The sequence below is a fragment of the Mesoplodon mirus genome (assembly GCF_964341445.2).
Source record: "Mesoplodon mirus genome assembly, chromosome: 14".
Classification (NCBI taxonomy): Eukaryota; Metazoa; Chordata; class Mammalia; order Artiodactyla; family Ziphiidae; genus Mesoplodon; species Mesoplodon mirus.
The window spans coordinates 776,376-790,221 of NC_138990.1; the positions used below are offsets into that span (position 1 = coordinate 776,376).

Genomic DNA, 13,846 nt, shown 5'->3' on the forward strand with positions numbered 1-13,846 from the left:
CTGTTTTCGATTCCACATGTAAATGATATTATATGGTATTTGCCTTTCTCTTTCTGACTTACTTCACTCTGTATGACAGACTCTAGGTCTATCCACCTCACTACAAGTAACTCAATTTCGTTTCTTTTTATGGCTGAGTAATATTCCATTGTATGTATGTGCCACATCTTCTTTATCTATTCGTCTGTCGATGGACACTTAGGTTGCTTCCACGTCCTGGCTATTGTAAATAGTGCTGGCTGGCGGATTCTGAACCGCTGCGCCACCAGGGAAGTCCCCAGAGATTATTTCTTAAGGGAGGCCCTCCTCACCCCCCATCAGTCTCTTCCCTGCTGACCTAGACTCCCACAGCCTTACGTAGCTGCTCCGTCATAGCACCATGCACAGTTTTAATTTCACACATATTTGTAAGTTCCCTTTCTATAACCCTCTGTTCTATTGAACCTTTCCCTCCTGCCTCATCATTTTATCTCTAGTGCCTACCAGTGCTTGGCATATCTTAGGGGCTCAGTAAGTGTCTTCTGAATAAATAATTGGAGACAGAGGACAAGGCTTAGGAGGGGAGATCAAGGCTTTGTTTTCTACATGTGGACTAGGAGGTGCCCTTACGACATCCGAGTGGGGATGTGTTTTGAGCAGTTGGTGTGAGGTTGGGATGCCTTTGGAGATGATCATGGCCAATATTTTAAACCATGGGAGTGAATAAATTTGTGAGGGAGGATGTGTGAAATTAGAAGGGAAGAGGGCCCACGACTGAGGAGCAACCTCAACATGTGAGGGCAGGAGGTGAAACCAGCAAAAGAGACTGAAAAGCAGGGGTAGAGAAGAAAACTGGGAGAGTGTGCAGTCGACGAACCCAGGGAGGAGAGAGATCAAGCAAGAGGGGAGGCTCCACCATGCCATGTGCTGCTAGCAGAACAAGATTGAGGACAGGTCAGTGTCTTGTAGATTGAGCCACTTGGAGGTAATTGGTGACTTTAATCAGAGCAGTTTTGCGAGATTGGCAGAGGGGGAGGTCAGGCCAGAGTAGGCTGAGGAGTAAAAAGGTAGTACCTCTGAGAAGAGCATCCTTGGCAAGCTTTGTGGTTTTTAGAGGGGACCGTGTTTGCTTAGAATAAATAAATTAACGGTTATCTCTGGGACATGGGATTTTGATTTTCTTCATTTTACTCCCGTTGCTCTACCTTCAAAATATTTTTAGAATGTGACCACTTCTCACCACCTCCCCTACTATCTCTCCATCCTGAGCCACCATCATCTCTGACATGGGTGACTGAAGAGCCTTCTAATGATCTGCCAGTGTCTACCGTGGCCCCCACAGTCTGTTTTTCATACAGCAGTCACCGTGATCATGGGGAATGTGATCAGTCATGCCACTCCTCTCCTTAAAACCCTTCACTGGCTCCTATCGTGAAGAGCTAACACAGCCCGCAGAGCGTCCTACAAGGCCATTCGGGGTCTGACCACTGTGTCCTACCTGCTTACTGCTCTCCATCCATTGTGTATCTGACTTCCATTACCCTCTTCTCCTTTCTGTGTTGCAACCACAGTGGCCTCCTTCCTGTTCTTCTAACACACCAGACAAACTCCTGCCCCAGGGTCTTTGCACTGGCCCTTTCCTCTCCTGTGCACTCTTCCACTAGATACCAACTTGGCTAACTCAAATCTCTGCTCAGATGTCATCTTCTCATTGAAGCTTATCTGGGCTTCTCTATTTAAAATTTTAACCTATGGGGATGAGGTGGGGGGGAAATGCGTGAGGATGGTCAGAGGATACAAACTTCCAGTTACAAGACAGATACATTCTGGGATGTAATGTACAGCATGGCAACTATGGTTAACAATACTATATTGTATCTTTTTTCTCTTTTCATTTTATTTATTTATTTGTTTGTTTATTTTTGGCTGTGTTGGGTCTTCGTTGCTGCACGTGGGCTCTCTAGTTGTGGTGAGTGGGGGCTCCTCCTCGTTGCGGTGCGCAGGCTTCTCATTGTGGTGGCTTCTCTTGTTGCAGAGCACCGGCTCTAGGCGCGTGGGCTTCAGTAGTTGTGGCACGTGAGCTCAGTCATTGCGGCACGTGGCCTCAGTAGTTGTGGCGCACGGGCTGTAGAGCGCAGGCTCAGTAGTTGTGCTGCACGGGCATAGTTGCTCCTCGGCATGTTGGATCTTCCCGGAGCAGGGCTCAAACCCGTGTCCCCGGCATTGGCAGGTGGATTCTTAACCACTGCGCCCCCAGGGAAGCCCTACCTCTCATTATTAACTCAATGTATTAACTCAATTTTGGCTATAATTAGTGCAGTTTCTATTATCATTAATGAACTGGGGGAAGATCGGGTGGTTGTCTAAGTAGCCTGAACCGACTAGAGAGGAAGTCCCTGAGGAACAGGGGAGGAGGTGTGTCCACATCCAGAGCAGTCTAGCCATTGGAGGTGCATGGCTCATTAAGTAGCCTGAGATTCTGGGCTCTGTCCAAATAGGTACAAAGATCATTTGTGATCTAGGCATGTTCTCTTCTTGGGCATCTGAACCAGAATTCCCTGAAAGATCCCCAGGTGGTACTCAGTGGGTCAGGATGTGGATGGAGGTGAGCTACACAGAGGGAACTGAGTAAGGTCCACCCTCCCGCAACCAGAGCCACTCACTGTCTTCTTCCAGTGCTGAGGCAAGCCACCTGGGTTTCCTCAGGCCACTGCCAACAGATCTTCCTTTAGTATCCGGTGTCTAAACTGCAGGGTCCCCCACCAAGCCCCAGTATTGGGAGCCTGCACCACAGACCCCACCACGGAGACGGACACTCATGCTGATTCCATTTCTAAAACAGTTATTTTCAGGAAATGTTTGTGCTCGTATGCAAGGAAACTTTGTGGGACATCTGTGGCTGCCAAAGTGACATCTGGCAGGATTAACTGGATCACCAGAGCCAAACAATGAGGACTGGGAAGGCGACAACAACTGTGAGGCCTGGGCCCATGTGGGGGCAAGATTTTGAGAATGACCACTTAGGTGACAACATGGGATTCCCACGAACCACAGCTCTGGTTAGTTTCTGGTCTGGAGCCAGATCCTCTCTCTGATGCAGACGTGGGAGGACGGAGCAGCAAGAGCTGCCCAGCTGCCCAGCTGCTCATCTGGGAACTCATCCTCCAAGCGACTCTGTCCCTCGTCCTCCTCCCATACCTGGAGGCGGCAGTCAGCGGGCAGCACCTCTCACAGCACCCCTGCGGACACCTGCTCAGACCACCTGCTCAGAGCTACTCTTTTGCCCAGCCCAGCTCACCTGTTCCACCTGTCTGAAGACCCACCACACGTTTCCTCGAAGCACACCCCAGAGCTCTTCCTCACTCCAGCCATGCCCCAGCGACTCCTCTATCAGTACCGGGTATATGGACACGTCCTCCAGCCCCTGTGGGAACCTTTGTGGCCGCCAGCCAGCCAGCTCTTGGGCCTCAGACCTGTTCCCTGGTCCTGAGTCAGAACCAAAGCCCTATGTGTCCAGGGTCCACTGAACCCCAGCCCTGGTCAGATATGGAAAATGGAGACTTGGAGAGAGTAAATGATTCACTCCTGCTCTTCATCCTTCAGAGGAAGACCCCAAAAGCGCCTCGACTATTCATCAAAAGTCATTGAGTTATACTGTTAAGATCTGTGCCTTTCACTGAATGCACTTTTTGCCACCATTTATAAAGAGAAGAAAAGCTTTTTAAGAACTGGGTTGAGCCCCCTGCATGCACATACCCAACTGCAGGCAGAGAAGATGGTCAGCCCAGCCCAGACCTTGCTAAGAGTCTGCTCAGAGGCCATGGGTCTGGTCTGCTGGCACTGGATGGGCACAGATGCTGGGCAGATGAGCTCTGTGTGGTGTTTTAGACAAATATGAGGACCTAGAGTAGGGTCAAACAGACAGGAGAGCCCAGGAAGCAGACCCTGGGAGAGGGGAGATACCAGTTGGGCCAGCACACCTGAGGCTATGGTCAAGGCCATGAGGGCCACAGTGTGGTGGGCACGGTGGCTGTGAAAGCCCCACTGCTGCCCAGCCAGCCCGAGACAAGCCACGGGGAAGCACCCACCGGCCAGCCACGTCATAATCTCCGCCAATCCCGATGAACTTGCATCCAATGACTGCCCTGATGTGGTCGAAGTGATCTGAAGAATGGAAAGTCAGCAGTGTGGGGCTTCCAGGGCAGGGGTGGGGTGATGACTGACCTCTGTTGATTCCCCTTTTTGCAGCCTGTAGGCCAAACAGGCCAGTTCCTTCATGGCCTGGCACCGAGAGTACCAACTAGAGGGCCCTGAGGTTTGATCTGAAGTGATCCCAGCTGGCTCTAGAACTGGACTTCAGATTTGGAGTGGACCCCAGAGCCCCCTATTTGGGCCATTTCCCACCCAAGAGTCACCCTGCCTCCCAGTCTCCTTGAGAACCTGTGGGGGCTCCTTTCCCCGGGTGTGGAGGATGAGAGAGCAACAAGAGTACAACTGATGAAGGCCCCAGAGACCTAAGGAGCTGTCCAGTCCCTTGGCCAGAGGTAGGGGCAGTGTGCTTTAGGAGCCCCTGCAGAGGCACAGATGGGTAGCACTCGGGCTCTGTGTCTGACAGCCTCCCTGATACCCATCATTATCACAGTTTTGATTCCATGGCTCTAGTTCCACATGGCACCAAGGTGCTGTGTACCATCCATTATTGGGTTTTTGGGAGCTGTACCTATTGCCAACAGGTGGGTCAAACCACTGGGGCTCTTCTGAAGTCCTCTCCAAATTTGGACCCAGCTTCAGCTCCAAATCAGAGTTTTCAGAGAGCCCAGGGTGGGGCTCACCTGCCCCAGTAGACATGTTGGCTAACGGGTTGCACTGCAGCACCCGCACGGACAAGGACACCATCACGATGCCACCGTTCTTCTTCTGCAGGGGCGGACCGGTGGACAGTCAGCTTGGCTCTCAGCATAGCCACCTGCCTGTTCACTCTCTCGGCCCCTGTGAGGAAGGTGTTCAGCCCTGGCTTTGAGGTCAGAGTCGTCTCCTCTCTGGGTTTGTGTGAATAGAGGAGCCGCAGCCCTGGTCTGGGTGGTGTCTTGGCCCTGGGTTTCCGGGTTTGGAGGAGTATCTTACCACCTAGACCCCCACCTAGGGCTCAAGAGTTCAGGGGCTGTGGACCGTGGGTTTTGGGGGCAGAAGATATTTAACCTGGCGTTTGAGGAAATGGAGGGAGAAGAGGCTCAGGTTCAAGGGCTCCTGGTTTGAACCTCTTGCTTTAGGGATTAGGGCCAGGGCAGTCTCTCACGAGAAGCTGCAGGATATCATCAGGAACATTCCGAGAGTTCTTGCACACCCCCCAGGCCACTGAGTGGGAGAAGATGACAGGTGCCTGTGACACTTCTAGGGCTCGCCGTGCCACAGCATCCGAGACATGGGACAAATCCACCATCATGCCCAGGCGGTTCATTTCTGCCACCACCTTCTACAGGGACAGGATGGGGAGAGGGCATCAGGGCTGCATTTATCTTGTGTGCATTTATCTGTAGGGAACAGGCGGGGCTGTACATTCATGTGGGGCAGGGTATGGAACCCGGGTACTTACCTTGCCAAGACGGTGAGCCGACTGACATTGCTGTAGAAGGGGTGGATACCCTTTGCTGTGCTCTGTGCCCTGCCGGATGGCCAGGAGGCAGTCTGACTGGTGGCCATGACTTTGCTACAAGAGCCTAGAAAGAGGTTCTTTCGAACCGTCTACACCTGCAACTCCCTGATGCAAGAGGAGGGACCCAAACTGGGCTGTGCCTGGCAGTAGGAAGGCCCTTCTGGGGACTCAGTCTTGACTATATTCAGGAAAAAAATACATACACCCTTTTTGGTCAACTGCATCATTGTCGAAGTTCTGTCTCTTTTCACTTGCTTTAAAGGCGACTCCAATCTACCTCTTAAAAACTGTTTCCTACAATTCTGCCTTGCTTTCAAATCCTCTTCGTTGCCTTCCCTCAATATATTTTTGGACGATAGTTGTCCTTTATAACTCTACAGGTTTGTGAATTGCAGTGCCCCTGAGCTCCATCTTTCAACTCGCTTTTTTGTGAGCTGGCTGCAAAACCTCAGGATTGCTTCAGGCCCTATTCTGGTTCCAGGGGGCAGGCTGGGCCTTTGGTTAATTCTTATTCTTGATTGGAAATTAGAGTGACATGTGCCTGTCCAAACACCTAGAGCTGGTCTCTCATTGGTTCCCCCTCTCCCCGTTCATCCTCTGGACAATTTGCAAACTGTACGAAACAGGAGGTTAAAGGTGCTGATTCTCCAAGTGGGGAGATTGATAGTAAAGCGGCTGGAATGGCAAACCCGAGCACCAGGAGATGAAAAATAACGTGCGTTTTAGAAACCTTTCCCGATCACTGGGTGTACCATCCTCTGGGTTTCCCATGCATGTTTTAGCTGTAGGAAGATTCCCTTGAACCTGGAGATTTGGGACCCATGGAATGGGTAGCACACAGTATTACTTTAAAGGGTCTGCATTTGCTCACCCAACCTCACCAATCCTGTCGGACCCAAGAGTGTCCAGCCTTATGTCTCTTCCAGCTGTGGGTCTACATGTGGTCAATCCAGGTTGCATCACAGCTCCTGAACGAATTTCTTTCACTATCTTTTTTTCTTTTTTTTTTTGTAATTTATATTTATAATGGGGTTTAGCTGATTTTCAATGCTGTGTTTGTGCCCTTTTACACCCACTATATTCACTTACCAAGAAATATCAATAAATACTTTTTTTAAGATTCCTACTACGCAGATATATTCTTCTGCGGTGAATAGGGTGTGTTGAGTCCTGCTCACTGAGCAATGAGTAGGTCTTGTCTATTATATATTTGGTTGATGGAACGGTATCTGTGCTAATTTCAAACTCTTGTTTTTTGCATCACCCCACCTCATCTTTCCCCGTAAGCAGCCATAGTGTGTTTTCTAAATGTGTGACTCCGTTCTGTTTTGTAATTCAGTTTACGTGTAGAGATTTTTACTTTCCGTCTATAGGTGATATAAGTTTCGTTACCTGTGTGACTTATTTCTCTTAGTATCATCGTACCTAAATCACTCATTATGCTGTTACTAGCCTTAGGACATTGATTTCATGGCTGAGTGATATTCCATTGTACATAAATACCACAATTTGTTTACCCATTTTTTTGTTTCCTGGGATATTTAAGGTGTACCCGAGTCGAGGTCCTTGTAAACCGAGCAGCCCTAAACTTTGGGGTGCCTGTGTCCTGTCGATTTTTGGTTTTCCGAATATATACGCCCATGAGTGGAAGTGCCCTATGCACTGTAGCTCTGTTTTTTAGATGTTTTAGGAAACACCATACACTTCTCCAGAGTGGCCGTTGGCATTTTACATCCCGCCCATCAGCGTAACAAGGCTCCCTTTTCTCCATGGCTTGTGCTGCATTTCTGGTTTTTACACTTTTCCAGGATGGCCCTTTTGACAGATGCGAGTGAGACTTCTTTGTAGTGCTGATTTGCATTGCCCGCTTGCTTGGTTGGCCAAAAAGGGCGTCTGCGTTTTTTACTAAATATATTCAGGAAAAACGCATAGGCCCTTTTTGGCTAACTGCAGCATTGTCGAAGTTCTGCCGCTTTTCATGTGCTTTAAAGGCGACTCCAAACTATCTCTTGAAAACTGTTTCCTGCAATTCTGCCTTGCTCTCAAATCCTTTTCGTTGCCTTACCTCAATATATTTTTGGAAGATTGTTATCATTTATAACCCTGCAGGTTTGTCAATTGCAGTGCCCTTGAGCTCCATTTTTTAAGTCCCTTTTTTGAGCACTGGCCACAAAACCCCAGGATTGCTTCAGGTCCTATTCTTGTTCCAGGGTGCAGGCTGAGACTTTAGTTAGTTGTTCTTCTTGCTTGGAAATTAGAGTGACATGTGCCTGTCCAAACACCTAGGGCTGGTCTCTCATTGGTTCCCCCTCTTCCCGTTCATCCTCCGGACAAATTTCTAACTGTACGAAACAGGAGGTTAAAGCTGCTGATTCTGCAAGTGGGGAGCTTGTTAGAAAAGAGGCTGGAGGGGTGAACCCGACTACCAGGAGATGAGGAGATGAGGTGCCTTTTCCAAACTCTTCCGGGTCAAAACGGTGTACCATCCTCTGGGTGTCAGGCATGTTTTAGCTGTAGGTAGAGTCCTTTTCATGTAAGGAGGACACCAGGGATTTTTCCAAATCAGTGTCTCCCCGAACCCCAAACTGGGAAATTTTTAAGCTATGGGTACACGTATGTTCATTAAGGGCCTTAGGCAGTAGTCAGAGTCCGAGCTTTAGTTGATTGAAATCTTCAGGGTCAGAAGCGCTCACCATCGGCCTCCCTTAGGTTACATTTTATCTGTCGTTGATACATGATATAGTTATAGATATGTATTCTTTTTCAGATGATTTCCCCTTATAGGTTATTACAGAATACTGAATGTTGTTCCCTGTGTTATACAGAAGTTCCTTGTTGATGATCTATTTTATACATAGCAGTGTGTATGTGTTAATCCCAAACTGTTAATTTATCCCTCCTCTCGCGTTTTCCGTTTGGTAATAATACGGTATAAGGTTTTATACTTCTCGGAAATGGGGGAGCTGAAAGAGAGGTCTCATTTTCAGTGGAAAAGCATTCAAAACAAGATTGAAGCTTCAGCCAAGATTATTAGATGTCCATCCTTGGAAAGATATCACGTCATTTTTCTAATATTGACCTGACAAATAAGACAAACCCCTCTACTGAACTTGCTTATAATAAAGTGATGGAAATATCAAATGGAAGTCTTAGAAACATCTTATTTTACCCGAGCCTTATACACTGCTCTATGTAATTACAGTTTGGCTCACACATCTGTTCACTGAAGTTACAATGTTCTCAATTTCTGTTACTGATCCTCCAGAGTGGACCCCAACAAGGGTCCCCCTGCCCAGTGTCGTTGGAGCCAAAAGAACGAGACTGAGTTTGGTTCAGAAGCAAAGGAAACTTTATATTTTGATCAGAGAATGGAGAGGTGAGAGCGTGCACTCCCCCGCGGGCTGTGGGCTGGGCTGCTGTGTAGGGATCCCGGCAGCGGGAGGGAGGGGGCGGAGCTCTCGAGAGCCGGGTTGGCTGGAGCTCAGGCTCTATGTCGCGGAGTCTGCAGGGGCCCCGCAAGCTGAGGTGTCGCCCCAGCCATTCTGCACTAGGAAATCGCGTCTGAAGTGCTGGGTGTGGGACCTCTGCATGTGGAAACCTAGGAGCAAGTGAAATTAGACAAAGCACAAAGGAAAAAAAGGTTAGACTTTATTTTATTGCCCAGATTCTAACTTTATCTCCCAGGAATTTTTAATGGGCTTTGCCGGAGACAAACACCTCCTCTGCTTTTTGTCCCGTACCTCATTCTTGGGGTGCTGAGGGTGCAGACCCCTCTTCTGTAACTGCTTCGTGCTGAGTTGGGAGTCCTCATACCCGGGGGGGAGGGGCAAAACGTCTCCCCAGAAGCCTCCAGGTGAGGATGATTGTCCCCAGGCCTCCTGCCTCACTGCTCGTCCGCCTGAGCACCAGCATTGGAAGTGTTATCGATTCTAATGACCTTTAAGGGTCCAGGAAAGAGATGCGCAGAGATGCTGGTGGGGAGGTTTTACCCCACCCCACAGTTGTTCAGCCACCTTAAGCTGATGGTTTCTGCCAGCCTAGATGCTCTGACCAGTAGTCTGTGCTTTCTTCAATTAGGCCCCTCAATTAACGTACAAACAGCACCCGGTGTCAGAGCCCTGCCTGCTCAGCTCCCAGACAGTCCAGGGCCGGTGGTGATCCAGGACCATGACGGCCACTGAGTCAACGGCCTTTAGAAGTAGCCAGCAGTCCAGCCGGTCTCACTGGCCGCCGTCACCATGGTGTCTGTAGGCTTTTCTATGGTGACAGCGTGATATACGGTTCCCCCGCCAAGCTTATTAGCTCCCCTCTGGGTGCAGTAAGTCCTGCAAGCAGTAGTCTGCTCTTTCGGGGCACACTCTTGTTTTCTGAGAGAAACTCCAGGTCAAGTGATGGTCACACGAGTCGTCATTGGGGCCCGTTGCCCCCGGTTGTCTCTCTGGAGGTTGGAGTTGGAGGGCCTCCTCTCTCGAGGTCTGTGTGTCCCCGGAGCGACCCCTGCAACTTCAGGGCATGGTGGGTGGTTAGGATCACCACGTGGGGTCCTTTTCCCTTAGGAGGGAGCTGGCCTTGCAGGCTGCTGATTTCCAGGTTTTTAGATACCCCCAGTATCCTGGCCTCATGGGGCGGTGGGCAAAGCCCTTGGTGACCATAGTTTATCCTACCTGAAGGGCATTCTTTCGTTGTTCCATTTCAAGTGATCCCAGTTTTTGCACTAATACTAAAAGGGCGATTCACCTTCGACCGGGAATGTAAAGGTCAAAGGGTTCAGCTAAATTAGGGAGTTCCAGGGCAAGGGTCTGAATTGACTGCTCTTTCCATTCTTGAAAGGCTGCTTCTGGATTCTATTCAAAAGGATCATCATCTTTTCGTGTCAGTGTTTCATATAGAGGCCCAGCTATTAGACTGTAGTTAGGGATCCAGATGCAGCAAACCCCGGCCTCCCCAGGAACCCCTAAGCTGTCTTCTAGTTTTAGAAGGGGTAAGGCTGCAAATAGCTTCTTCCCTTTCCTGGGATGGGCTTCTCTGACCTTCTGTGAGAATGAAGCCCAGGCAGATCACCTTAGCCTGTGATATTTGAGCCTTTTTCTTGGACACCTTCTATTTTTATTGGCTAGGTAGTTGAGAGGCCTCCTTAGTAGGGCTGGCGATCAGAATGTCGTCTGCATATTGAAGGAGGGTTCCCTTCTCCAGAGGTAGAACTTTTAGGTCTTTAGCTAACGTTTCCCCAAAGATGGTGTGGGAATTTTTGAACCCTTGGGGCAGGACGGCCCATCAGTATTGATTTTGTTGTATGTTGAGTCCTGCCACTCACAGCCAAAATTTCTTGTGACTCTGGGAGTAATGGAATACAGAAGAAGGCATCATTGAAGTCTAATACAGAATACCATGTCCTGGTGGATGGTAGAATGACCAGCAGGGTGTAGGAATTAGGAACTACTGGATGTATATCCTCGGTGGATTCATTGACTGTCCTGAAGTCCTTTACCAGGTCACCAGCAGCCCACGGGGCCCTCGTGGTCAAGCTGCTCCCAGGATATGGAGCTCCCCTGGGCAGGTACCCAGCAGCCCACGGGGCTCTCGTGGTCAGGCCCCTCCCTGGATACGGAGCCCCCCTGGGCAGTTACCCCGGCAGGGCTGGGCACACAGGAACCGTGCACATAGACGTCACTGCAGAGCACCGCCAGCCCACCTGTCGGTTGAGCTGACCCAGGGCACCTCAGAGCAGGACTTTACCTAACAAACAGTACCTCCTACAGGTCTGTGACCCTGGGCTTCACTCTGTGCGGCCTCCCTCCGCCTGGTCTTCCAGAGGCTTCCACTGCAGCCAGGGCACCAGGCCTCTGACTCCACCCATCACCCCTCCTCTCCCTGACTCCTGGGTTCCTCTCATTAATAGAGGGTCTTATTGAAGTTGTCTCCCACTCATGGGCCAGATAAAATGATTAGAAAACAAGCTAGGGCTGCAGCCCCTTATCTCTCCTGAGTCTCAGGAGCCCACACCTGTTCTTTGGACCTGGCCGGTACAGCAAGCCCCATTTCCTGCAACCGTGAGCCCCTGAGGGGCGAGGATTGGCTGACCTGGGCAGGCTGACCCTGCCGGCTAGCCCTCCCCAGGTGTGCCTGGGTTGAGGTCAATATAAACATCCCTCCAGGCAGCAAGAGCCCCTGCAGCTGTGCCTGACGCCATATTCTCTGCCCCGTCAGCAATGTTGGGGCTGGGCTGGTGGGAGGGAGTGAGGGCCCACGGCTTTGTGGGTAGCCCAGTGTGAGTGGGGTTCTTCTGGACTTTCCACAGGAGTTTCCAGGCTGCCACCTGCTAAAGAAGAGGATGTGTCACCCGTACCTGTCGCTGGAATTTCTCCCCGGGCAGAGGTAGGAAGGGAAAAAGCAGTGGGGGCCAGGACAGGAGGGGTACCTCAGGCAGGGAAGTGGAAAGCTTCCAGAAGAGCACCCAGGGCCAGGACCATCCTGGCTGGCCTGCAGGCACCAAGTTGGCCTGCGTGCTGTCGCTGGTGTGGCTCCACGGCCCTTCCTCTAGGCTTTCAAGCCCTTGTACATATTCAGGTGTTTTACCTGGGAAGGGTGGGAACACAGCAGCAGCTGGCCTGGGGCTCAGCTCACGTTTACTCACAGATGCCTCGGCACGGTCCCCCAGCTTTGCAATGAGGACGCTCCTTGCGGGGGGGCTGCTGGCTGCTGGCTGCATGGGAGACTATTCCCCACCTCTGACCAACTTCAGAATTGTTTATCACTGGAGCAAGTGCCCTGATAGGGTTATCCTCTGTATGACTGGTGTGTTCTGTTTTTTTTTTTCTTCTTCTTCTTTGGTTCAAGGTAGGTTGTATTCCTCTTTTTGTATTTATAGATACAAGCATGGAAATAATCCATTCATATAAATACGTCTATGTGAATGAAAGAATTTTTTTCTGTTTTATTTTTTTAATATTATTTATTTTTTTAACTTGGAATTTTATTTTATTTTTTTATACAGCAGGTTCTTATTGGTTATCTCTTTTATACATATAAGTATGTATATGTCAATCCCAGTCTCCCAATTCATCCCACCACCACCACCCTGCCAGTTTCCCCCCTTGGTGTCCATACATTTGTTCTCTACATTTGTGTCTTTATTTCTGCCTTGCAAACCAGTTCATCTGTACCATTTTTCTAGGTTACAGATGTATGCATTAATACACGATATTTGTTTTGCTCCTTCTGACTTACTTCACTCTGTATGATAGTCTCTAGATCTATCCACGTCTCTACAAATGACCCAAATTCATTCCTTTTTATGGCTGAGTAATATTCCATTTTATATATGTACCACATCTTTATCCATTCATCTGTCTGTGGGCATTTATGTTGCTTCCATTACCTGGCTATTGTAAATAGTGCTGCAATGAATATTGTGGTGAATGTGTCTTTTTGAATTATGGTTTTCTCTGGGTATATGCCCATTAGTGGGATTGCTGGATCATATGGTAATTCTATTTTTAGTTTTCTAAGGAACCTCCATACTGTTCTCCAAGGTGACTGTATCAATTTACATTCCCACAAATAGTGCACGAGGGTTCCCTTTTCTCCACACCGTCTCCAGCATTTGTTGTTTGTAGATTTTCTGATGATGCCCATTCTAACTGGTGTGAGGTGATACCTCATTGTAGTTTTGGTTTATATTTCTCTAACAATTAATGATGTGGAGCAGCTTTTCATGTGCTTCTTGGCTATCTGTGTGTCTTCTTGGGACAAATGTCTATTTAGGTCATCTGCCCATTTTTGGATTGGGTTGTTTGTTTTTTTACTGTTGAGCTGCATGTGCTGTTTATATATATTGGAGATTAATCCTTTGTTGATTCGTTTGCAAGTATTTTCTCCCATTCTGAGGGTTGTCTTTTTGTCTTGTTTGTAGTTTCTTTTGCTTTGCAAAAGCTTTTCAATTTCATCTGGTCCCATTTGTTTATTTTTGTTTTTTATTCCATTACTTTAGGAGGTGGATCAAAAAAGATCTTGCTGTGGTTTATGTCAAAGAGTATTCTTCCTATGTTTTCCTCTAAGAGTTTTATAGTGTCTGGTCTTACATTTCGGTCTCTAATGCATTTTGAGTTTATTTTCGTGTATGGTGTTAAGGAGTGTTCTAATTTCATTCTTTTACATGTAGCTGTCCATTTTTCCCAGCACCACTTATTGAAGAGACTGTCTTTTCTCCATTTT

The 13,846-nt window shown here is 48.8% G+C and overlaps 1 protein-coding gene and 1 pseudogene across 2 annotated transcripts in view; one reads left to right on the forward strand and one right to left on the reverse strand.

Annotated features, from left to right (window-relative positions):
• The window catches only part of LOC309815915 (uncharacterized protein), a gene marked incomplete at its 5' end in the record, with an annotated part of 89,874 nt that overhangs the window by 19,371 nt on the left and 56,657 nt on the right, over positions 1 to 13,846 (forward strand). The window contains one exon of the mRNA XM_082642997.1: positions 11,931 to 12,007. Within this exon, the coding sequence (XP_082499123.1) occupies positions 11,931 to 12,007 (77 nt within the window). The remainder of the gene's footprint in view (positions 1 to 11,930; positions 12,008 to 13,846) is intronic.
• LOC309815601 (dipeptidase 2-like) lies at positions 2,912 to 5,679 on the reverse strand (annotated as a pseudogene). Its single transcript has 6 exons — positions 5,578 to 5,679; positions 5,276 to 5,452; positions 4,812 to 4,896; positions 4,068 to 4,143; positions 3,278 to 3,413; positions 2,912 to 3,177 (listed from the first exon to the last, which is right to left on the reverse strand). The product of its transcript is annotated as a dipeptidase 2-like (transcript).